The 27,148-nt window shown below is 36.9% G+C and overlaps 1 protein-coding gene across 3 annotated transcripts; it reads right to left on the bottom strand.

Moving 5' to 3' along the window:
• Window position 1: 1 nt before the first annotated feature.
• On the bottom strand, window positions 2-25,208 carry LOC135582274 (DNA repair protein RAD50-like). 3 transcript variants are annotated; one of them, XM_065082201.1, is made up of 26 exons: window positions 24,883-25,208; window positions 24,614-24,781; window positions 24,341-24,516; window positions 22,461-22,575; window positions 21,545-21,773; window positions 20,916-21,094; window positions 20,657-20,827; window positions 19,259-19,363; window positions 19,070-19,177; window positions 18,763-18,974; window positions 18,572-18,664; window positions 17,760-17,887; window positions 16,823-16,937; window positions 16,589-16,718; window positions 16,295-16,504; window positions 15,124-15,332; window positions 6,212-6,413; window positions 4,187-4,356; window positions 3,782-4,106; window positions 2,356-2,481; window positions 2,225-2,277; window positions 1,177-1,327; window positions 1,049-1,111; window positions 641-774; window positions 420-548; window positions 2-346 (listed from the first exon to the last, which is right to left on the bottom strand). In XM_065082201.1, exons 1-26 carry the CDS (start codon window positions 25,090-25,092, stop codon window positions 307-309), a joined length of 3,951 nt encoding a protein of 1,316 aa, XP_064938273.1. In that variant the 5' UTR covers window positions 25,093-25,208; the 3' UTR covers window positions 2-306. The 3 variants fall into 3 exon arrangements, with proteins under 3 accessions (XP_064938273.1, XP_064938275.1, XP_064938274.1); XM_065082203.1 differs by lacking the exons at window positions 24,614-24,781; window positions 24,883-25,208 and having other exon boundaries at window positions 22,370-22,575; window positions 24,341-24,480; XM_065082202.1 differs by lacking the exons at window positions 2-346; window positions 420-548; window positions 641-774; window positions 1,049-1,111 and having other exon boundaries at window positions 1,188-1,327; window positions 2,384-2,481.
• Between the last annotated feature and the right edge of the window lie 1,940 nt (window positions 25,209-27,148).

Raw genomic sequence — 27,148 nt, 5'->3', positions numbered from 1 at the left:
ATGTGGAAGTGACTGATTGATTGCTGATCCATATAGTACAAAAGAAGCACTATTGGCGCATGTGGCGCTCTGCCACAAGAGACCGCGACAGGCAGAACAGTTGTTGGTAAGTAGTGTAGATCAATGGATTCTTAGCCGGAAGGAAAATTGTCGACGCCATGAATACATCGTGTTTTCACCACAAGAAAAGGCCTTACCGCTGCATCAAAGTCGCCTTCATCCTCTCGCCACTCGAGTTGTTGGAAAAATATGTTTCTCGACCGACCAGATTTTGGGTGCAGAAAGCTTCATCTTCGGATTGTGAAATCAGTCGAAAATTTCTTGAGCTTCGATGATGCTGTGTTGACTGGAATCAAATCCAAAACCAGCCGAGTATAAGTATCTTGAAAGCAAGATATCAAGAAGCACAATATGCTTACAGTTCATCCTTCGTGACGCGATAATATTTTTCAGCATGCTGACGTTGACCGATCAGCTGAGCAAACCTCTCATCGTGAGTAATTACTATCAACTGAAAATTCTCCTGGCCCTTCCGGTCTTCCATAATTCTGAGAGTACATTAACGAATGACAAGTAGTAGCCAAAGTCAGAACTTTCATAGCAATTCATCACTTCTACAGGATTCATCATGTCAAATTACCTTAAGAGAGCGGCAGCAAGACTTTCTGCGTTTGGCCCGTCCAAGTTGGTAGTTGGTTCATCAAGTGCTAGTATCCCGCAATTGAGACAAAATGTTTCTGCTAGAGCCAGTCTTATAATAAGCGAACCAAGAACCTGAAAACCAACATATGATGAACAAAATCATCAGTATTGTCAAGCCTGAAAAAGAACTAAATACTAGTGATCTTGCCAGCACAAGAGCTAAATATGTGGAAGGTACATGTATAGAACCCCAAATAGTTGGAAATTACAGTTTATTACTGTTGTTGTATGAGCAGTGCACATATTTAACTTGTGTATCAGTCAGCCAATGCTTGTCATCAAGAACTCATTTTGGTTTCTGATCGCCCTACCATCTATGCTTACTATAAACCAAACAAAACTTCACCTTCTGACCAGCACTACACCTTCCCCTCATCTCAAGCTCAGCATCGCCAGTCTGCATTAGGACCTGAATAGCAATTACATCAGAATCATCACTCACAATACTGTCTTGAATTATAATGTTTTCCTTACTCTGTAACTGTATGACCGAGTCCCAGCACCTTCGGAATCAGAATGAATACTTATGTAATCAATATCCTGCCCCCTATAAGTTTGCTGCCATAATTCCTTAATGATCATGTTTATTTCCTCCATCTTCATTGTATGAAAGCGCATGAGAGCCCTAGTGACAGATAACAGCTAATCAGAAAGTGAATTAGCCCTTTGGAACTAACCAAAGGAACAAGTAGAAAAAAGGAACGAACATTGTGCATTTGTTTGAATGCTCATCAGTTTAGCATGCAATTGAACTATCTAAGATTGAAGAGTGAATGCGAAGGATGTTTATCAAGAGCAAACCATCATCAACCACCATAAAAGTGATAAAGAGGAGGTAATGCTAACCAAGAATGGGGTGGAAAATAAAACTACAAACCAAGTAGCTACTTAAGAAAACTGACATCTGACAGGATTTCTCTTATCCAGAAATCAAGCTAAAAAGTGTTGTTACCCTGCACATGATTGCAGAACATTGATCATCACAAAACAGGAAGTATAGAGCTTATTATAATACAGAAACAACTGTCAAATTAATGATTCTCAAACAATCCTCAGTGGTGAACTACAGTTAAAAGGCACCTCATTAGATACTTTCTAAAGAGCCAAGTCCTAGATGCAATTTGAAAGCATTAACTGCTTGTAGCATGTGAAACACATTGGTGCACTGTGCATTCTGATGAACCTTCCATTCGGCGGAGGAATATGGCACCATTAGTAGAGTGGCAATGGTTTTGGGAACTTGCCATGCTCGGAATATACGTCATTCTTGAGGACCCCAGTGATACAGTGACCCTGATGAGCATGCCAAGAATTTGAGTGGGATGCCAAGATCACCATACCCCGATGATCACATCGACAGGCCAAAATATGAATAGCATATCTTCACTATAGAAACCTCGATGCTAATGATATTAGATATCAATGCTATGATATTAGATACCCAATACATAACATGATTGGCTACATAGGTGCTAATAAGCATTAGAGATGACGAAAGTTGATAATAAGATCAAGTGCTCACTTATCTAGTGCACTGTAGTATCTATCAAGGTCCTTGTTTGCCATTTCTGTTGTCTGCAAGCAGAGTGATCAATTCAGATATCCAATGGTAAAATGTAGAAGCTGAAATAGTGAAACAAGACATTTATATACCTTAAGTTGAATAAGCTGATTGAAATACCTTCTATCAATGTCATTATACTGAGCCTGTTTAAGGTCAAGCTTGTACTTTGATATGTTACTCTGATAGACAGAGAGAGTTCCATGACACCTATTCAGCTGTCAATGTAACATGACAAAATCAAGAAAGTGGCTGATTAATTAGAATGGAACATGTTTCCAAACATATGTACCACTTGGCTAACAGCAGCAATTTGCCTCATTGAGAGTAGGAAGATGAAACATGAACAGTGGGACCAGCAAGTTGACAACTTAATTAAAAAATACGGTTTGTCAAAGTAATTAGGTAATCGATACTGGCTGACAATTTTTTCTTTTTTTGGATAATATTCACATTAAGGGCAGACAACTGTCACTAAACAAATACAATTTGTCAAAGTAATCATGTATTGATACTGGCTAACATATTTCTGCTTGTCTGGATGTTATACATATCAAGATTTCATTTGTCTCCTTGAAATTTTTGCCCTCTGTTCCTGTGTTAAAAAATTCACCCTCATCTTTTAATCTATCATCTACCAAGTCTAGGAGAGTATTCACATACTACTCATGAGACTTTAGGCTGCATCATTATAAGAAGTCTTACAAGCCATAAGTTACCCACCAACAAGGTTCTGCAGTTCCTATCATTCATGTAAGAAAATTTTCCCAATAATTTTTCTCAGATACCTAATTCAGATGCCTCAGACATTCTGATTGAGGCTCTAGTGGTCAAGTTTCACATGTTTCAGGCATGTATTAGCTTCTTTGTAAATAATAAAATGTTATTTGTACAACAAAACTCAACTTGGCCTGCTCGTAGTACGATGTGCAAGGATATAATGTCAAATCAGTGCACCAACACTATCACTCCACTAGTGAAGGTCACTCAATCTGCCACAGGAAATAATCCTATTTTTTTCTAAAAGACACTTGTATGGATAAATATTTGCCATATGTTTATATAATTGAATAGTTGAAAGTTAATATTTCTTTACACCTAAAACACTAAAAGTTAGTGTTTAGTTGACAGAAGTTCATTATTACTTGGTAGTTCTTTGTTCTAGTTTCATATGTTTATGCGTAGCTTGGCAGACTGTGTTAAAACACATTGTCATTTTCAATTATATGTGACTATATTGCATATTTTGTTTTTTTATTTTCCTTGTATGCATTATGTGGTACCCAACCCACCTATATACTGCTACTTTTCAAATATTGACCAAAACTAAAATTAATGCAAGACTTAGTTGCATCACTTGTTCTAGATCAGGTTAATTTATAATTCAACTATACTAGAAATAATAAAAAGAAAATTTTAACAAGTCATCCATAGTTTTAAACAAAAAAAACTTCATATCAGTACTATTTCCTGAAATTCAACTTGATACAGACATATATATAAGTGATTAGATATTACCTCGGAGAGAAGTCTCTCTTTCTCCTGCAAATGCCTTTTCAGATCAGCTTCTAAACTCGACATACTGCCAATATTTAACACCTTCTCCTCCAGGGATTCAATCTCAAAAGTAAGTTCATCTACTTCAGCTTTCGTCTTCCTATAATTCAAGTTATCATCAATATTTCTTTTTAGTTGATCTTGGTTTCTCAGTAACTCCTTACTCTTGTTCAAATCAGCTGAAATTTCCTGCTTCTTAGTTTCACATTTCTGTAGCTGTGATTCAAACAAAGTGTGCTTTTCTTGCAAGTCCTTTAATTTCTCAACTTTCTTTGAGTCAAGGTACCTAGAACAGACATATTAGTTTAATCAATTAAAAATACACTGACACCAATATTTGCAACTAGAAAAGGCAAATCGACATACTCTTTGATCCGACGACTAAGTGTCATAAGCATCTCAATGTCCTGCTGAAAACTTCTTTTACTTTCTGCTTGCTCGTCATATTCTCGCTCAAGTTTCAGTTTTAAATCTGCATGATCTTGCAATAATTTATCTTTCTCCTTTATCAATGGAACAAGAGCTTCTGCTAAATGCTGGAAAGTTCACAAACGAAGTGAAGCAGAAATGTCAGATTAAAATGTCAATTAACATATAGAAAATACTGATCTTCACTAGTAAGGTTAGTCACCAAAATCCATGGGCCATCATGTTTATTCAGAAGGAGCACCAAAATTATCAAATTAGTAGGGACTGGTTGACATAGAATTGGTGGGAGCCTTGTGTGCCAGGCCACTCCTTTTAACGGTCACCAATTTCACATACTAGTTAATTATGATAAATAATGGTTATTTTACTTATTTCTTCTGAAAATTGGTAAAGGACCCCTCTCTAAGGTTCTTTAGGGTTAGCAAGGGCCCAACTTTCACACAAAAAAATGCCCTAAAGTATATGCAGAAATTTTCATGCTTATTGGATCACTGAAGTGGATGTGGTTTTTGGTTTTCATATGCGCAGAGTCTAAGGAAATAGGGTTACTACGTGTAGAGTATCTTTCCTAATTTGACATTACAAAGCAGTCCGCCTACTGATAAACTATTTAAAATCAACAGAGAAGAAGAGTATAAAGAGTGTTAAGAATATTTAGGTTCTTTGCCTGTAACTTTGATATATTAAAAAAATTACAACGAGAAAATTTGAAAGAAACATATTTACCTATGATATGTTGGGAATACAATTCCATGACAATCTCGTGTTTGACATGTATTTTTTTCAGATGAAGATTGCTGCCTTGAGCAAACCTTGCTATTCTGTTTTCTCATTCTTTGCCACAAATTCTAGCGGGTTGACCATTGGTTGTGTGAGTTGTATATGTAAATATAAAGTGATTTAAAGTTCTGTAGCCATATGCTCGGCAAAGCACCATTCCCCATGTGGGTAACATAGAGACCAGGTACATGAAAGTCTGCACCAGTCAACATGGCTAGTATTATCCTCAACACAGATATAAAATAGAAGAATTTTTAACACATGCTAAAATTAAGTTCATCATTTACCCTATCGGAGCATCATGATAACAGTGCATCAGTCAAAGGTTGCAGATATCTAAATCAGATTCTAGAAAAAATCACAAAAGCGTTCAGTGCCAATCAAATTTTGGTGTAAACAGATGTGGAGAAGATTTATGTGAAGAGTAGAGGCAACTGAAACATGTAAGTACTTGACAACCATGAGCAAGACGATGGCTACAACCAGTTTGTTTACACCATTAGTGGTCACATAAGGCCAGCTTAGGCCACATTCATGGAATAAGAAATAGAGAAAAAGTAATCATTTGACTGTAAATGAGCAAGGGTGAAAAGTACGTAAGTCATGATTTGCGCAAGGCATGAGAAAAAAGAAGGCAAGCTTACAATCATACCGACAAATTCTCATCCATATTTAATTCACCAAGTATTTGAAGGAGATTTGCTCTTAGTTTGATCAATAGTTAATGCATAGGCCAAGGCATTAAACATTTGTTTAAGTTGAAAAGGAAAATGCATCATTGTTCATCTATATTTTTTAACATGGTACTCTGCATGTCAGATTCAACTTCATGGGTGAAATTTTCTAGGCAGCGCAGAATCTCCTTTTTATCATTGAGGTCACAGAGAGAAAGCAACAAACTTAATAAACATCATAAAACAATCTTCGTCGCAATAATGACTGTAATCATATGTTAAAAGTGACTGTTGCAGACAAATGTAACAACTATTATCCATTTGAGGGATTAATATAACTTCAAACGTAAGCCAGCACAATTGCCTAATAGATAGATAAGGATCACAGAGAAAATTAAGTTGAAAAGACTAAAATATAACGGGACAAATAAGGGTAACAGATAAATAAGATAGACACAATATGATGGGATAAGTAACCCCTAGACACATGAAAATACTATTAAATTACCTTCTCATCTAGGTCTACTTGAGCATTTTCCTCAGCTAGAAGAACTAAATCCTCATCTGCTTTTTTGACTTTGTGCAATATACTAGAGGCTTTCAGTTTTTCCTCTCTAAGAGCATGCCACCTCATTTGAATACTTGACAAATCAGCATTGAGGAACTTTTGTTCTTCTCTCAGATTCTCTACATCAGTACTCAGTGACTCCCTAGTCATAGATTCCATGTAAACCTCAGATAAAAATCAGAAAGAACCAAGACAATAATATCTTTCATCAAATACTGGTTAAACGATTACCTTCACAGGAGTTGAGACCACACATGGAAATAGAAGGTAATAGAAAAAGAAATGATAAACATTTATGGCATACTTGCCAACTAAAAAGAAGAAAAATGTTCATCCATATATCTCATAAATCTCACTTATAATCAACCTCAAATAAATCAGCAAAGGGAAAAAAACACAGATCGCTGTATTAGTACTTCAACAACTAAAAATGAACAGAAAAAGTCATGATTTTTTAACCCGTCTAGTTGTCAAATATAAACATGATTGGTAAACTAAAGATTCTAATAAAGAAAATAATTTTGATGTTTTGTACACAAGCATATGTCAAACTGATGACCGCCAATTTATTCCAGCGCTACTCAAGTCATAGACCTACAACATTATTTGGGCGCATTCACATGCCTACCAAATGTCGTCAGAAGGAGCAATGCTGATGCTGCTTCAACACAGGCATGCTAGAAGCATGAATGTAAAAGAAAAAAAAAAGATCAGAGAAAGAGAGGACAAATCTAGGACTCACCTCAGATTGGTAAGTTCCAATGATGATCTTTAGATTAAAAGCCACCATGACATGACAACAAAAGACTATAAAAGTGACTAAATATTAAGTCAATCCAACAGGATAGCCAACTTGACTTCTCAATTCACATGCCAACCTAGTCCCTAACTTGAACAACAGTAATTTTCCCACAAAAAGATAGATCAAATGGATAACTAAATGCAAAACCAAAGTGCAACATATGAGTATTTAATAGGTTTATTTTTTCCTCTTTTCCATTCCTCCTAATCAGAAACAGAAAAGCCACTTTTCCTAAAGGCTCAATGGTAAACAGCATAAATCTCTAGTTGTGACCTGTTTCTTTGTCCCTTTTATTAAACTAATTTCTTATGATTGGTTACTCATACTTCTTGAAAGAAATAATTACTGTAACAGTGTTTAATACCTTTTGAGAAGTATGGTTAAGTCTTGTTTGATGTTTACGCCACAAAGCAGCATGCTAGCATGGACCAAAAGTTTGTACTTATCCAATATCACTAATCAATGAAGGAGAAAAAGAAAAAGGGCATTAGTGTGTAGCAATCAGTTTAAGGGAAACTAATTTAACCTTTTACCTATTCCCATTCTCAATATTGCACCATTAACCTCTCATATTTCTGAAACTGTGATAAATGAGATTGGTGAGCTAGGAATCTACCCATAGGGTCATACCACATGAATCTGGAACTTCTAGTTTTTGCCATATTTTGAAACTAAACTAGACTATCAAACCTTTAAACCAAACCACAGTGACAAATATAGATTCATTCTATCTAATGGTTTAAAACATCCACGCAATGACACGGGAGTGTCTAATTTACTACAATCTGATTATATGAGCTTGGATTATGATCTAGTATCTTTTTCAGTCAATAATGATGCCTCATAATCTTTATCTCAGCACACTCAAATATGACAGCTCATCAGCATATTCTCTGCAGAAAGTTGATGCTGTTTCAAGGTGCTTTTCTTCAAGACAAAGGAATGCATTAAAGGAGTTGGTTGGCAGCTGTGAACATTTCTTCATTACCAATGAGTGCATTAAAACAGTTGGTTAGTAGCTGTAAACACTTAATTTCGAAATTCCCTATGCATGAAGGGTTGTTTCATGCACTAGTATTTATTTTGGTGTTTAGGACTTAGAGAGGACTTTTTAGAAAACGAAGGATATTGGCAGAAGCTCTCTTGGAGTGCTCTTGTGAACTCTGTATCTCTTGGAAGTGCCCTTGGGTGGTGAGTCTTTTGCTTTCAGTTCTGTATCCTTGCTTATTATCATTAGGGTGGTGATCTTCTGTATCCCTTTTGATTTTTAAACTTGGTGGTGAACTATTTTACGTTTTACCGAAGTTTCTTCAAGAGTTCGTTCATTACCTTCTGTGACATTTTCTATCTGGACAACTGTTCTATCGGTGTTCTTTCAAAATCCATTCTGCAATTTTACCCTTCCCGGTATCAGTTTGGTATCAGAGCTAAAGGCTAGAGATCATGGCAAGGCGGAATGGAAAAGATGTAGTTGGTGAAGGTAGCGACCATGAAGATGATGCTAAGTCGTTGAGGCTGCAGCTACGAAAATTGCTGCGTAGCCTACAAGAAAAAAATGAAATAATCGATGAACTTCAAAGTAGACACAACCAGCCTGAAAATGAAGCTCGAGAGTTTATTTCTGATGATAATACACCTCATTTTTCAAGAGAGTCGAGAAGATGTCGGAGAAGAAATGAAGTCCAAGACGAGTGGCAGAATAAATATAACCCTAGATTTGATATTCCAGAATTTGAAGGTAAAATAAATGTTGATGACTTTATCGATTGGCTTAATACAGTAGAAAGAATTTTCGATTTTCATGAACCACCAGAACAAAGGAAGGTCAAACTTGTGGCACTCAAACTCAGGCGGAATGCATCTTTTTGGTGGGAAAATCTGAAGAAACAAAGAGAACGTGAGGGGAAGAGTAAGATCGTTACATGGGAGAAAATGAAAAGGGAGCTGAAGAGAAAATATTTACCTCATAATTATAGGCAAGAGATCTTTCTCAAAATACATGATTTCAAGCAAAAAGATCTTAGTGTGGAGGAGTACACTGCAGAATTTGATAATTTGATGTTAAAAGGAGAGCTTGTGGAACCGGAAGAGCAAACAATTGCAAGATACTTAGGAGGTCTGAAGTATGAGATTTCTAAAGTTGTTCAGCTACAGCCATATTGGTCTTTAAATGATGTGAGCCAGCTGGCATTAAAAGTTGAAAAGCAACAGAAGTTTGAAAAGAGTTTTCGGTATGGCTCAAAAGAAGGCTACACAAAAGGAGGAAGTTCCAAGCCTACTGTCCAAAGCAAGGTGATATCGAAGGTGCAAGAAAAGGGTGAAGAGTCTGCTGGCAACAAAAAAATACCTAATTCTTCTACCCTAAGTGGCCGAAAATGCTTCAAATGTCATGGTTTTGGACATATCGCGTCAGATTGTCCAAATAGGAGGATTGTAACTTTGGTTGAAGATCATAGTGATGGAGGCGAAGATGAAGCTAACGACGAACCAAAATACGATGATGATGAGGATGAGATTACTTATGCTGATCATGGTTTGTCTATTGTATTGCAACGTAGTTTACAAGTGTCATATGTGGCCGACGATGAAAGTTGGGTGAGAAAAAATGTATTTCACACTAAATGCACTTCTCTTGGCAAGGTGTGCTTGGTGATCATCGACAATGGCAGTTTTGAGAACGTGGTTTCTTTGGAGATGGTGCAGAAGCTGAATTTGGATACGATCTCTCATCCACATCCATACCAATTATGTTGGTTGCAAAAAGGAAATGACATCAAGGTAACTAAAAGATGTTTAGTTTCATTTTCTATTGGCAAGTATTATAAAGATAAAGTGTGGTGTGATGTTGCCCCTATGGATGCTTGTCATTTACTATTGGGAAGACCTTGGCATTATGATAGAAGAGTGTTGTATGATGGTTATAAACATACTTATTCTTTTAAAGTGAATGAAAAGAAGATTATCTTAGCTCCATTACAACCTTCCGAAATCAGTGCGCCAAAGAAGGAAGTTAGTGCTTTTATTTCTTATAGAGAATGCAGATATGAATTGGACAAGGGCGGTCATGTTTTGGCCCTAATGGTAGTAGAGGAGAACGAACAACATGAGGAGACACCGAAAATCATGCAACCAATCCTAGAAGAATTTCAAGATGTTATACCGGAAGAGATTCCACATGGCCTTCCACCTTTGAGAGACATTCAACATCACATTGATCTTATTCCGGGGGCTGTTCTACCTAATAAGGCTGCGTACAGAATGAGTCCTAAAGAACATGAAGAACTTCAAAGGCAAGTTGATGAATTGGTTAAAAAAGGGTTAATCCGGGAGAGCATGAGTCCTTGTGCGGTTCCTGCTTTGTTAGTGCCTAAGAAGGATGGTTCTTGGAGAATGTGCGTGGACAGTCGCACCATCAACAAAATCACAGTGGACTATCGCTTTCCTATTCCAAGGTTAGATGACTTACTTGATCAATTGTGTGGTGCTTGTATTTTCTCAAAAATTGATTTGAGGAGTGGTTATCACCAAATAAGAATGAGGCCCGGAGATGAGTGGAAAACAGCGTTTAAAACTATAGAAGGCTTATATGAATGGTTGGTTATGCCATTTGGACTATCTAATGCTCCTAGCACATTCATGAGATTTATGAATCATATACTTAAGCCATGCATTGGAATATTTGTTGTAGTTTATTTTGACGATATATTGGTGTACAGCAAGAGTGAAGAGGAGCATATGAGTCATCTGAAAGAGATCTTTCTTATTTTGAGGAAGCAGAAACTTTATGCTAATCTAAAGAAATGTGATTTCTTTACTTCTAGTGTGGTGTTTTTGGGGTATGTTGTTTCAAAAGATGGAATCATGATGGATCAAAGCAAGGTTGAAGCTATTCTCAATTGGCCAACACCTGCTTCATTACATGATATGAGGAGTTTTCATGGCTTAACATCTTTTTATAGAAGATTTATCAAGAGTTTCAGCTCTATTGTCGCTCCAATCACCGAATGTCTGAAGTGTGATAAATTCAAATGGACTAATGAGGCTAATGATGCTTTTGAGCTTTTGAAAAGAAAGGTTACTGAAGCTCCTATTTTAGTTCTACCAAATTTTGACAATGTGTTTGAAGTTGAATGTGATGCATCTAATGTGGGAATTGGTGCTGTTTTGAGTCAAGACGGAAAGCCCATTGCATTTTTTAGTGAAAAGCTGAATGATACGAGAAAGAAATACTCTACTTATGATAAGGAGTTTTATGCGATTTATCGAGCTTTGTCTCATTGGAGTCAATATCTTCTTGCTAAGCCATTTGTTCTATATTCTGATCACGAGGCATTAAAGTTCATTAATCATCAGCACAAGCTAAACAAGAGGCATGTAGCTTGGGTGGAGTTCTTACAATCTTACAACTTTACAATCAAGCACAAATCTGGTGTTCAAAATGTAGTTGCTGACGCATTGAGCAGAAAGCATTCTTTATTATTAGCAATGGAAGTCAAAGTGATTGGATTTGAAACATTCAAAGATCTATATGAGAATGATGTGGATTTTGGCTCGATATGGCAAAATTGCAAATCAGGTTCCTTTCAACAATTTTCGATCTTTGATGGTTTTCTTTTTCGAGATAATGCTTTATGTGTTCCAACTTGTTCTTTGAGACAAGTAATTCTAGCTGAAGCTCATGGTGGTGTTTTGGGAGGACATTTCGGTAGGGACAAGACTCTAGCTCTTGTTCAATCAAATTTTTACTGGCCTAAAATGTTCAGAGATGTGGATAGACATGTGAAGCAATGCCGATTATGTCATTTGGCAAAAACAAGAAGTCAAAATTCTGGGTTGTACACTCCATTGCCAGTGTCAAATGCTCCCTGGGAGGATGTGAGTCTTGATTTCGTTTTGGGACTGCCAAGAACTCAAAGGAACAAGGATTCTATCATGGTTGTTGTTGATAGATTTTCAAAAATGTCTCATTTTGTTCCATGCAATAAATCAAATGATGCATCTCATATTGCTGATTTATATTTTAAGGAGATTGTTAAGTTGCATGGTATTCCAAGAACTATGGTGTCTGATCGAGATTCAAAATTTGTTAGTCATTTTTTGAGAACTCTTTGGAGGAAGCTGGGTACTTCTTTGAATTTCAGCAGCTCGCATCATCCACAAACCGATGGGCAAACTGAGGTAACAAACCGAAGCTTGGGAAATTTGCTTAGAAGCTATGTTGGCAAGAATATTAAGCAATGGGATGTCATTCTTCCACAAATTGAATTTGCCTACAATCGTTCTATGCATCATAGTATTGATAAGAGTCCTTTTGAGGTAGTTTATGGTGCTAATCCTGCTGGCCCTTTGGACTTAATCCCTCATTCTACAACAAAGCAATTTAGTGGAGATGCTGATGAAAGAGCTAAGCAAATAAAGAAACTACATGAGGGTGTGAAAGCGACCATTGAGAAATAAAATGAGAGGTACATGCAAGCTGCTAACAAACACAGAAAACTTGTGGAGTTTAATGCAGGTGATTTGGTCTGGATTCATCTAAGGAAGGAGAGGTTTCCGCCGGGAAAATTTGGAAAATTGAAACCAAAGGCTGATGGTCCATTCAAGGTGCTTAAGAGAATTGGTAGAAATGCTTATGAGATAGAGCTACCTGAAGATTACGGAGTATCCCCAACATTTAATGTGGCTGATTTGAGTCCTTTTTATAATCATGTTGATGAATCAAACGAAGACTTGAGGACAAGTTTCATTCAACCGGGGGAGATTGACACGGGAGTGTCTAATTTACTACAATATGATTATATGAGCCTGGATTATGATCTAGTATCTTTTTCAGTCAATAATGATGCCTCATAATCTTTATCTCAGCACACTCAAATATGACAGCTCATCAGCATATTCTCTGCAGAAAGTTGATGCTGTTTCAAGGTGCTTTTCTTCAAGACAAAGGAATGCATTAAAGGAGTTGGTTGGCAGCTGTGAACATTTCTTCATTACCAATGAGTGCATTAAAACAGTTGGTTAGTAGCTGTAAACACTTAATTTCGAAATTTCCTATGCATGAAGGGTTGTTTCATGCACTAGTATTTATTTTGGTGTTTAGGACTTAGAGAGGACTTTTTAGAAAACGAAGGATATTGGCAGAAGCTCTCTTGGAGTGCTCTTGTGAACTTTGTATCTCTTGGAAGTGTCCTTGAGTGGTGAGTCTTTTGCTTTCAGTTTTGTATCCTTGCTTATTATCATTAGGGTGGTGATCTTCTGTATCCCTTTTGATTTTTAAACTTGGTGGTGAACTATTTTACGTTTTACCGAAGTTTCTTCAAGAGTTCGTTCATTACCTTCTGTGACATTTTCTATCTGGACAACTGTTCTATCGGTGTTCTTTCAAAATCCATTCTGCAATTTTACCCTTCCCGGTATCACGCAAACCCCTAATTTCAGCAAAGTTAATAAAAAACTAAAGTAGAGCTTAGACATAAATTGCCAAATGATAACTTTACAAGAAACAACAAAGAAGCTTTGACCACTCTTAGTTTGACTAGCGATACTGCATTAAACAGAGAACAATGGAGGAAAAAGATCCGTGTTGCTCATTGCACATTATGGCTTTGTCATTTTTGTCAGTCGCAGACAGTAGCACGCTAGATGCATTCAAAGCTTTTAAAAAAAATGTCTATGGATTCAGTTTCAGGGTCTTTAAAATTCGGCCACAGAAGCAAGAGAAACAGAGGAAGGTTCCTGGGGAGTAACCATCTGTTGTCTCAAAGAAATTGAAGGAATCTGACCATACTGGTTCAAATGATATGTATGTAAACAAAATTCCTCCTTTTTCCATGTAGAGTAGCAAGATGACAAGATCTGAGAGATGTTATCATGTCAGTAGTCCCAGGACCTACTAGCCAGGTATGTAATAATGTGCCTTCTTTCCTCTCTTCTGGTTTCTTTTTTCTTTCTTTCATTTTTCTTCAGCCAGGATGAGCACGACGGCAGACTGTACTATGTTGACACTTGACAGCACATGCCCATCCAGTGTCTAGCACAGGCTTGCCACTTAATTGCATTTTTTACTTCTTAATAATTAATTATGACTTTCCAAGGAAAATAATTAAAGGTCCACCCATAAAACAAACTGAACAAATATTTGAAAACAAGAAGATGAAATTATTATATATTTCTCAGTGAAGGGAAAGACTTGGTGCCACAGTAAGGTTGTAGTTGACCATGGTTCAAAACTTCAGGTCATGGCAAAAGCCTCATTGCTAGCAGGGTTAAGGTTGCATACATTGAACTGTTCCCTAAACTTGCTAATGTAGGAGCCTCATGCACTGGACTGCCCTTCTTTACAAGGATCAAAATATTAAGAACCATCAAACTTAATATGTTATGCTTGATCATTCCTAGTGAAGGTCAAGAGATGTTAACAAGCTCCAACATATCTTCCAGAAGAAGGGACACCTTTAGATGGTATAGGAAACATTGGTTATATTTGTGATTATATGTGTCTCAAGGTTGAAGCCCTTAAAATCGAAGTATCAGTGAATAAAATCCAGGAATTTATGTATCTCACTCCAGAAAGTAGCAGATTAAGAAAAAATGTATACGAATAAGATGCCAAAAGAATCCTATCAAGTCTAACTGGTTTTCTAGATGACCATTATTCATTCTTAAATTTACTTTGAGGTTGTAAATAACTCACCAAACTGTTGTGGGCGTAAAATGAAGTTTCTAATAATTGGAAGAAATAACCTGAATCAAAATTTATATTAGATCAAGAACCTGGGTGTGCTAGATTCAGATTTAATGTTCATACTAATGGGATCCTACAATAAATTTCACGCCCAGGGCTAGATTCAGTATCTCAAATTCCATAGATCACGCTGATAGCAAACATCACAAAATCTGGATACGATTTGATATCCTTCTCCCGTCTCAATCTGGGCAAGATCATTCCATAGGGATGAACCATTTTTAATTATTAATTGAAGGTGCTTTGTGAAAACTATTAGTTCCTCATCCCTCCATGCCAACAGGAACTGATGCCGATGATGAATACCTTTTGCTTTGCAGAGAATTAAGCTGTAGCTGAATTTCCTCCATAGATCTGACACCTTGTCCTCGAGAATCTAGCTTATACTCCAAATCTTCAATTTGGGGTTTCAAATTCTCCATTTCCTGCCAAAGCCGGTCAATAGTTTCCACTGGTTGAAGTAAAACTTCTACAGCATCCTTCTCAGTCTTAACATGAGCTAGAACCCCTACAAGCTGCAGTCAAGCACCGCAACAAAGTCAGAATGATACCTATTTTATAATATTCACCTAACCACAGTAAAAGAAGTTGTTTAGTAACTGACGACAAAAGAATAAAACAAAGTGGTGTTAGATACCTCAGAAAAGATTTGCAAGTAGCTTGACATAACAAATGCAAAAGCCAAAATTGAACAAAGGCATATCAACTCACAACTACTACAAAAATTCTTAGTTTTTAGGTTTACCTTCATTAGATTGGCATCTTTCACATATAATATGTTAGTACCCAACTGCCAAATATATTTAAGCAAAGCAGATACTTCGAGAAAATCTGCTAGAAATTCTCTTGGGTATGTATTAAAAAAAAAGGTTCCCAGGATCAGAAATAAAAAAAGATCAAACTTAGTACGTGCACATGTTGTCAGCATTGATTTGAAAACTCAACCTTTGCTTGTCAGTGAATCATATGTACCTCTAGATGTGTGATCACACAGATGACAGGCTAAAGAGAAAATAAAATGCTATAAACACAAGCTCCATAACTACTTATCAAACTTGAAATTTAAAACTGTAACAGAATTTGCACACCTAGTAACTGGAAGTGCCTGTCAGAGCACCACTGCTTTATCAGTGGCTTTGGAAAAAATATGGAAGCACATTAATTGACAAGTAACAGTTGAGAACAATAAAGAAGCTACTCACATGCTTGTGAAAACTTGTGAAAGCTCAAAGCACATGATGAAAGAAAGATGTCAACTTAATAGGATTCTGGAAAATTTTTGTAGCAAAGACGGGACTTCAATTTAATTTCAGAATGTTCAGAAAATCACACAAAAAATCCACTAAAAATGATTCTAAGGCAACTTCTATGCCCAGTTAAGATAACTACATTTGCTAAGATACTGACGAAGTCAAGTCACCATAGTCATTCAACATGAAAACCTGAGTTTACTGGATCGAAAGATAGGTTATATTACATCGTCAAATGCCTGAGACTTCTGACTGAGATCTTCTGTGAGTTCTTTCAGATTTTTCTCTGCTAAAGGGATTGCTTCCTTTCCAAGTTTAACATATTCCTCATATATCATGCGGAGCTTGTCCAACTGCTGGAAATGTGTATCAGCATTTGAAGACTCCACAGCCAATAGTTTCATATGCTCTGCAGAACTTGCACTTTTAACTCTTTGCTGAAATTTGGAAGAGGTTCAACAACAGCACTTAGGACAATGACATCAGTAGCCTGCTTTAATTTTACTTTAAACCATACTGACCTTCTTGACAAATTCATCCTCTTCTTCAGGTGAGAAAGGTCGTTCACAACAAGGACATATATGATGTGCACGAGCAACTCTTTCAAAAGGATCAAACATTTGGCGCATACCATCTGCAATGTTGTATTTGCTGCGTGGAGAATTTAAATGGATGACAAATGCTTACATATTCATCTAACAGAAACTGACTTGTGTAATATATGAAAATCAAAAACCATCTACAGATTAAGAAACCTCTTCTGAACATCTTTTTTCTCCATAGCCTCAAGAAGAACTTTGGTAAATGAACCTATATCTGCCGGTGCTTGGATCAAGGCCTGGAGTTTTGAATCAAGAAACCTTCTCTTTGCTACATAAAAGGTCATCACTCAAATCAAAACCTCAATCTAAATTAAAAGTTATGAAAAAGAATGGATAAAAGATAAATAAGTCAAAACTCAAAACTCGAAAGTACCTATAGACTATAGAGTACCAGTTCACTTGAAACTGGTATGTATAAAGTACAAGTTTGACACACAACCAAGTATAACAAAAACGCAGGAGGAAGATTTTTGAAATTTAGGGCTCTGATCCCAAGTAGTTTCTGGATTGACAGACAAGTTTGATATCTAACAAATAATAAAATATAAACTTAAGATTAAGTAGATGAAGCTGGAAATATTACTTATGTTTAGGGAATACCAATCTTGAGTTCAATTGTCTACCAGCCAAAACCATGCAATTAGTTGATTAACAATACTTGTCTACTAACATTTCAAACATGATAGTGATCCTCTATTTCAATTCGTTCACCAGCATGCGCCGACATGCTTATAAACAAAAGTCCAATGAAACAACAAATCTCAAAAAACAGAAAAAGATGCCTTTTTATCTCTATGCATGTAACACAACAAACTAAGTCATACACCATGTATGAGTAGTGTAAAATTTTTTTCAAAAAAATCTGTTGAACTTCAAATTTCTGTAAGACAAAAGTAGAAATTGTTTCAAGCTCGGGACAGTTATTACAAAATAGCATAATAAAAGGGCATCCTTAGTAGGAAGATAATAACAGAAAAGCCTGCAAATAAAGAATTTGGCACTTTCAATCAATAGCTAGCCTAATCATTGCTAAGAGAGAAGAGGGGCAAACTGAACATTTAAGATGGCAAGGAAAAAAAAAAGAAATTACCATCCACATCTTTTTGAAGCTTTAAAATGTGGCTTTTAGCATCTTGTATTTTCATCTGCACCAATTTCACTTCCTTTTCTGCTTCCAGAGTTTTTGAGTTCAAGTCATCATACTCTTTCTTTGAAGACCTTAATTGGAAAGTTCACCAAACTTAAGTGACACAACCAACATAACAGAATACAGATATGCAGTACAGTCAAAGAACAGCATTTAACCAGACACAATAAACTTAGAACACTGCTAGCACAGAAACAAATATCACATAGATTAAGGCACTGGTTATACCTACTCTTTAATTCAATTGTGCCTAGAGCACTGGTCTTCCCCTATTTAACTTTCAGCTACTTAACATTAAGTTTTGGCTCTTCATCCTCTATAAGGAAAAAATGCTCTTACGGATTAAAGACATATAGCAGCTATGGTAATGCTGAGAGTTGAATTTTACAATTATGTTTCTTCATACATATGCACGTGTAATTCTATCAAACTTTCATATGATACAGATTTTGAGTCACAGGAAAAGGTTTCATAACATGAAACAAAGATCGGCTGAGCTGAAGTAAATGTTTTAAAGAATACCGGTTACATAAAAGATATGCCTTTTTCCTGTCCTAGATTCAAGATTACATAAAACATAAAACTAAGACATATATCAGGAAAAATAAAAGATAAACTTGTTTTCTTATGAATTTATATTACAGTATCTAAAAAGAGGACTAACAGGACTGAAAAAAGTTTTGTTTTTTTAATGAAGAACAAATCCAACAGATGATCCTATAAAATATCAACAGAGAAAGAGATAATAACACAACCCAAAGGCATGAGTGGCCTCCTTCTTGAGATCTTTGTCAGAAGGAACTCTTCCTTTCAGCACACCTCTGATTTTTTCTTTGTATTCTTCCATTCTGAAAGTTAGCACAAAGTTAAAAATCGAAAGACAAAGAAACAGATGATGAATATGAACTAATTACTAAATTCACAATAAAAGGAGTAAAGAACTTGCATTTTTTTTTGTTTCCTCTTGCAGCTCTCAAACTCTTCCTTCTTCATATCCAGCTTCACCCTATCCTCAGAGTCACTGGCCAAGATATCTTTCTCACGGTATAGAGCTTTGATCTTTTGGTCCAAACTAAACATTTCAGTGCGTTTTTGACTGATGGTGGCTTCGTAGTCCTTTTCTCCCAGTAGAAGTGTCTTCCTTTCAACCTCAATTTGCTATCAATAAACCCAAATGTATGGTGTGTCAAAGTTTGCTTCTTCCAGAAGAAAGAAATCAAGACAGATACCAGAAAGCAAGGGACAGGACATACAAAGCTTCTTTCCCTTTCATCTATGTGAGACAGATTAAGGTTTGACAATTCATGATCTGCAAGATCTCGCTCGTTGGCTTTCTCTTTCATGCGCTTTGAAATGCCTAACTGATAAACACTTGCAGGGATTAATTCCAGCAGTAAGTATCATACCTTTAACAACAACAATCTAAACAGTTTGTTACAAACCTTGGTCTCACTCTTGGCCTGTTTCTGACTTTCAACTTCACTACAACGAGCATTTGCTGTGACATAACGTTCCCATAAAAACTTAAGCTCCATTTCATTTGATTTCTGTATACAACAATAGTTGGTGTTAGAGCTGAAATGTGAAAAAAAAGTATCTTATAAAACTGTTCTTGAACATCATTTGTTAAGCATAAAAATATATATCTCTAGATGCTGTAGCATAAACCACTGAATTCCATGTTCCGTGATCCTTCAATAATCCCACAACAAAAAACAGTTATATTAGACTGGATGGGCCTACTACTAACATGGACTTAAGATTTTGGATTATACGATTAAGGATCATTTTGTCCAAATTATTGGATCTGTAGGTCTGTTTATTTTATCATCACAAATTAGTATTGGAGTAGAATGTAGGAGCATGTGTGTGCAGATTAAACCAATAAAAAAGGTCTATTCACATACAATCTCAAAGGGCAAGTTGCAGCTCAAAACCAACATTGTGGTATCATGCTCCCGCATACCTTCATGCTCATCATGTATACAAAAAAACCATATAACAAATGTTAAGGCAGCACTTGGCCCTCAATTTTGTGCACGGCTCAATTTTAATTCTACATCAATTAAACATGCGATAATACTTGATAACTCTTCTACCAGTTGCTAAATACTTTTTGATATTCCAATTTTCCAGCTTCACAATTTAGCTTCATCTCCACTTATGAATCAACATCATGCTTTTGAAAACATTGACTTGTTACATCATATGACATTGCAGCAAGCTCATCTATGCTAGGCATAAAAAAATATTCTCTGATGATAACTTCAGGTGTGAAAACGTTTAGAGAACATTCGGTTGCCGTGGCAGAGCTTACTTTCACATTCCACCTTCAATGCCCTCAATATCTCCAATGCACTAGTTAAGCACATCAGTCTTTACCAAGTGACATCCTGTTACCCAAAAGTTGTTGTCTCATGGAACACGGGCAACACCAACACCATTCTGCACAACATGAATCCATGCCATGCCAGTTGACACGCCCTTGTGCTGACTGACAAGTCATATACAGCCACCAAAATTGGCTTCACAAGAGTAATGTATGTGAAACTAAATTGAAGGAATTAGTATTAGCACTAACAGTGTTAATCATGCTTTGTTCGTTTAACAAGTGGAAAAGAGAAGTTATTTCGGACTATAGAGAGGATAAACAGAAATTGCGACCGACTAACTGTAATATCCTATAAAAAGTGACAATTCAGACAAAATAAGAATATTCACTAAAATCCATGGAAACTATGTGATTATAACAAACTAAAAGAGATAAGACTTAAAGGGTATGGAACAGAGATAGTCTTTGATGAACCATAATATAAAGAATATAGAGAAAATATATGCACCTTTTTATCTTGTAATTCCTTCTCAACATCCAACAGTCTTGTCTTTGTGCGATTTGTAAGGTTCAAAGCAACATCATTGCTAAAGGGGGCATCAGGAAGAGAACCAAGATTATACTTTGTAAATATCCTCAGGATCGTTGAATCACGTTCACGTCTCAAAGACATATGAGCCTAAAAGATTATGTCAATCTTTAAACTAAAGCCATTAAACAAATTAGAAATGAACTGATAAAGCTTAAATTGAATCCTGGAAACATACGTCTGCTTCAGCCTGAAGTTTCCCAATCTCACGTGTCGTGTCATTTATTGTCTGCAAAAGCAGGGAACTTTTGGTTTCTTCATCATTCATCTCCCTTTCCAGCTTACTAATTTTTGTTTCAAGTAATGCAATCCTTTCCTCAAATTTCATTTGCCATTCTTTCAACTCCTCATCAGTATCTAGAAGAAGGATAGGCATTAATGATAAACAAGACCACAAGGCTGAGTATACTTGCAAGCAGCATGCATCAACAGAACCATGAAAGTGGTCCATACATGCAAGAAAACCTTAGCACTTATCTGTTCCCGACTTTTAAAAAAAAAACCACTATTGACTCAAGTCAGTCAACCAAGGATTGCACTTGCTAGCCATGTCAATCCCTACCAGCTGGCAGATGTTTTGCCAGCTCAAGACTCCTCATAATGCCAGCAAGGCTGTCATTATCCACTATTAGGCCTGCTGCTGGCTTGTGTCTGCCAACAGACCTTATGCCATTATCCTTATGCGTATTACCAGTACAGGGCATCTAAGCAAAAGTGATATCTTGGGAGTCGACCACTTTCATGTGCCTTCATCAGAAGCATAATTTTCTAGTCATTTGCTAAGTTTATGGTAATTGATTGATGAACCTTCATTTTCCTCCGCAAGAGCAGCATATTGTGTCTGCTGAAGTTTATACAACGTGCTTCTAGCAGTAGTTCTCATTGAAATCTGATCTTGGAGCTTCCTCAATTCCTTCAGTGTGGTTTCTGCGTGCAGTATTTTATTCTCAATGCCTTCAATGTTCCCCTCTAACTCCTTTATTTGAGCTTTTAAGAATTCAGATTTCTCTTGATCTTGAGCAATATTCTCACGAAGCTGCGAGCAAAACAAACTCAGATTACTAAAAGACTGTTCACCAACTAATGTTGCAGAAAACAGAAACACCACTAGAAATTTATGCTGATCACATATACTAGGAAACTATATCCAATAAGAAAATATAAAATTTTATAGCAAAATGTTAAAGTCATACAGCACAATGATGTCATTTTTCATACAGCACAATGATGTCATTTTGTCAGCTCTTTCCTTATCTATTATCATTCAAGGTCAAGCGTTTCACAAGGGTCCTGAAGTCAGCATTTAATCCAAGCCCAAAGCTAAACGGTGAAGGAATGCATCGGTGGATACAATAGTGTAATTTTTGGGTCATGAAAGAACAGGAGATTCAATTCAGGTATGGTCACCTTATGGTCACAAGCCCTAGTTACTCATGTCCAAGTAAATATGGAAATAATTGCACTCAGTTAGCAGTCTGCACTCAATTCACTGTAGCATAAGCATTCTAGTGCAAAGTAGTAAGAGGTATTTTTCAAGTCCAAAATGTAGAGGAATATCAATCTGTTGATCGAAATTATCAACTTTAATGGAAAAAAAATGCATACTAAATTTCCCATAGTTGCATGGGTCACCTGCAAATGGTTTATACAACAAGAAGTATGAGACATCTGCTGCTTGAAGTGGAACAGGATGCAAAACAAGGCAGACAATTTTTTAGAGGACCTTATAAGCTGCATCTTTCAGAGTTTGCAGGTTCTCCAACTTCAGCTTGTACATTTTTATCTCCTGTGCTTGTTCCTTGTGAAGTTTCTTTATGGCCTCTAAAGCTTTGGTGTAGCTAGGAGAGAGAATCCCAAACTACAAGTTAGAGATATCCAATAAATGCAATTGAAACATTATAAAAGACAAGAACAGAGAAGGTATAGCAACAGTCAGCATTCTTTCAAGTAGAATGCATGGACATCGGTATTAAATAAAGCAATCAGGATTTAGCAGGGAAAAGTTTAGTCTGCACAAGAACTGCAGTTCAAAGGAAATAGAAAAGTGCAAAAAAAAGCAATTGACTGGTTTTCTATTTTGTCAATCTCAGAGTCTGAGATGGAAACAACTTTAGTATGTCCAAACTTCTAAAAAGAGGACCTTGTATTAAGCAATAGATTAGAAATCCAAAAAGAATGAAACATCCGGATGGCTACTAACTTCAAATTTTATTACTATTAATCGAACCTAGCAATATATTCTTCAAAGAAGATGTCATTATTGGCTCAAGAATAGGTGACAAGGAATAATTAGATTAATAAAGATATATTTTCATCAGTGGTTTCAAAAGGCGTTAAGTGCTCACCTCGCTCGAGCACCTCGCAGAAACCCCAGGCGCAGCGCTTCAATGAAGCACTACTCGGGTGCTCGCTCAGGCGAGCACTCGAGTCAACTTTAGGACTTGGGTTCAATCGTTGGTTCGATTGGACTTATAAGTTGGTTCAATCAAACCAACTAACATAGTCCAACCCCCTCCCTCGACCAACACAGTAAAAGAAAAGAAACCCTACATCTGTCACCTTTATTCGCTCTGCCAACCGTCGTCAGCAACCTCGTCCAATCTCGTATGCCGCTGCAACTCAGCTACCGTCGCTGCAGCTCGTCCGTCGCTAGAGCTCGTCCGCCATTGCAACTCATCTGTTGTTGGAGCTCGTCCACCACTGCAGCTCGTCTAAACCCTAAACCACTTCCGCTGCTATAACTCTGTCAGCTGCTGTAGTAGCTCTGTCCATCACCGATGGCAACCTCTTCCATCCGCCGCCTTTGCACACTCCGTTTGACGCTGCAGCTCTGTCCGTTGTCATTGACAACATCGTCTACTGCCTTCCTCCGCCACTGCAGCTTCATCCATTCGCAGCTGCAGTTTCGTTTGCCACCCTCTGCTTCCCCCACCTTCCTATTAATTAGATTGCTTTGTCTATTCCCCCACCTTCCTGTTAATTAACTGGTTGGCTCTTGTCCAACTTTGGTCAAGAAACTCCCTGGTTAACAAAACATTCCTGGTATACATGAAACTCTCTTAGCTTTAAATTGTTGATGTCTTAGAGCAGCAAAACATTCCTGGTTAATAAGATGCTTTTGGAGCAGTTTAATTCTAACATAGGTCTTCATAAACATGTTTAACATATTTTTATTTAGTTGTATATTATTTTAATTATAATATTCAGGAACACCTCGGACGTTTTGGGACCTTGGTGTCTTTTAGTGCCTAGTGCCTTTTAAATCACTGATTTTCATTCTAAAACTAGATATTTACTATGCTATCATTAATGAATTCTTCCACATATAGGGCAGAATTAAGCCTCTGAGACTATGCATTGTCTGATGGAACAAGTGTGTCCGTAAACGTTCCAGAGTGTTTTGAAAGCACTGTACAGAATATGATGTACAGACCTATTTTTGAAGGTTTGCAAACCATATAATTCAAATCCAGAAGTCAAAGGATAATCTTAGCTTCTCAATAAGGCAAAAGACAAAACACGCATCCACAAGACAGAAACAGTTGCAACCATTGTCAGCAAACGTGCAGTTGAAATCAAGTTTAGGTAAGAAAGAGGTAATACCGGGTGGCAGAGAATATGTCATCAAACTTCTTCTTGAGGGTCGAAGGGTCCTGAAGAGGCCAGTTGGATTCGTCCTGGTGCACGAATATCACGTTCTCCAGGATCGCCTTGGAGACGCCCATCAGCGCGGGGATCTCACGGTCCATGTCGGCACATCGATAGCTAAGGCAGACCTTCTGCACTCAACAAGGCAAAAAAAGGATCAGCGTGTCAAAGGCACGTCAATTGGTGAGACTGAAGAGAGGAGGGAGGGGGAAAAGGAAGGGAAGGGACCTCCCCAGTGTGGGGATTGATGGTCTGGAGGACGCTCTCGATGGCCTTGAACTCCATCTTGGAGGCCTTCTGGGTGAGCTGGAAGGAGCGGATGCAGACCACGTCCTTGCCGGCGGCCGTCTTGAACCGCAGCTTAATCTGCCCCTTGGTCTCCGTCTCGCCCGCCACCTTCGCATGGAAAAAATCCCCGAAAGCGAATCAAAACGACGAAAAGCAGCCGGAGACGACGACGACGACGACATCAAAGGGGATCGAGAAGGGAGGAAAACCTTGGGGTCGTGGATGAAGCTGTGGCCGGAGCGAGAGTTGGGCGGGAGTTCACCGGTGCAAGAGAGCTTGAGGCACTCGATGATGGTGGTCTTGCCGGCGCCGTTGGGGCCGACGATGAGAGTGAGCGGCTTGAAGAAGGTAATGACGTGCTTGTTCTCCGGGCTGAAGCTCCGGATCCCCTTGACCAGCATCTTGTCCACCGTACTCATCTTTCCTTTTCCCTCTCGCTCTACTCTCCCCTTCTCTTTGGCTTGTCGATCACGCTTACCCTCTCCACCTCTCCATCTCTTGCTGTTTCTTCTCCTCGAGGGTTTTGGCTGTTGATTGCCCCTCTTGTAACGGCAAAATAAACGAGGCATGGGGTTTATATATCATCTATAAGCGAATTCTCGAAAAAAAAAACTATTTTTTTCGTTTAGAATACCTTTTTTTAATTTCGGAAAAGACGTTATTTATTTATCATAATTTTTCCTTAAGAGTACACTTATACATATATATATATATATATATATATATATATATATATATATATATGTATGTATATATATATATATATATGTATATATATATATATGTATGTATATATATATATATATGTATATATATATATATATGTATATATATATATGTATATATATATATATGTATATATATATATGTAATGTATATATATGTATATATACATATATATGTATATATATATATACATATATATGTATATATACATATATATACATATATATGTATATATACATATATATATATATATATATATATATATATATTAGGTCCTTATAATATGTATATAAATATACATATCTCGGTTACAATGTTTCTCTGGATACCTCAAAAATATTGCCCAAAGGTCTATTATCACCTATATGAATAATCAATTTCATGACACCATTAATATCCTGCAAACTCTTTTGTAAAGAGAAATATTTTCGTAAAAACCCTATTATGCCCAAACTGATGTCTTTGATTTTTCTATGGATAAATTGGACCTTTTCACTTGCAGAATTCAAATGGCAAGCACTGAAAACAATATTTGGTGGCCTGCCTTTATCCCTTTAATATTTTCATCCTGCAGAACCTCGTTTAAGAATAATTCCAAATATCGATTTAGAATTCTATATAATTAAGGTCCCAATTTTCTCAATAGGATTCTAGCTCAATTTGATATTGCAATTTTTATATTAATTTTAGAGGATTAAACACGTTAACAATCCTCATGGTATACATAAATCATATTATAAGTGAGGATTTGTCGTCTCAGAAAATAGGATTCTATCTCAAATTAAAAATAAAAACTGATATTAAATTTAGAGGATTATAATGAACGTCGTTAATAGAAATTTTTGAGATTAAATTTAAATCATTAGATATTAATCATTGTGGTATATACTCGTGAGTGTTTGTATCAATGCTCCGTATGCTTAGCTTCTGGGTGGATAATATTTTGTAAAAGAAATAAGGGTTAAAAAATATATTTTAGCTTTTAAAATTTTGATCATTGATCATTTAAATCTTTATGATTTATTCATGTTTAAAATAATTCAAATATTTTAAAAATATAGTATATAAGTCCCTCTTCATTAATCTAAATTAATACAATGACGATATGTTTTGGTGCGGTCGACTACTCGCCCTCGGTAGTGGATCCATCTCCAACCCCTGTCTACTCCTTCCCTCTTCTCCTTCATGTGGCCTTCTTCTTCATCAGCGCTACTTACACCGACCCCAAGCTCAAGTTGTCTACCGTCGTAGCATCATCTTTATTAGGCTATGATCTGCATCAATCGTAGCCCGTTGCCTCACTGTCAATTGTCGATCCTCAGCTCTTGCTAAGAGTAAATCGTTGTAGGTTTCTCCACCAAATCGCTGTAGCTTCCTCCTCTACTATAGCTTTCTCTTCTATTGTAGCATCGCTGTAGCTACCTCCTCTGTTATAGCATTACTATTCCTATGCTACAGCTTCCTCCTCTACTCTACTATAGCTTTCTCCTCCGCTGCACTTTTACTATAGCTTTCTCTCTTTACTGTAGCATCGCTGCAGCTTTCTCCTCTGTTGTACCTCTACTGTAGCTTCCCTCTCTGTTATAGCTTTCTCCTCTACTGTAGTTTTCTCCTTTTACTGTAGCATAGCTGCAACTTCCTCATATGTCGTAGCATCACTGTAACATCACTGTAGCTTCCTCCTATGTTGCAGCATCACTGTGACATCGCTACAGCTTATTCAATAAGAGTCATTGTTGCCTAACACGT

Source organism: Musa acuminata, chromosome BXJ1-9 (assembly GCF_036884655.1).
Source record: "Musa acuminata AAA Group cultivar baxijiao chromosome BXJ1-9, Cavendish_Baxijiao_AAA, whole genome shotgun sequence".
NCBI lineage: Eukaryota > Viridiplantae > Streptophyta > Magnoliopsida > Zingiberales > Musaceae > Musa > Musa acuminata.
This window is presented reverse-complemented; position numbering and strand designations above follow the sequence as displayed.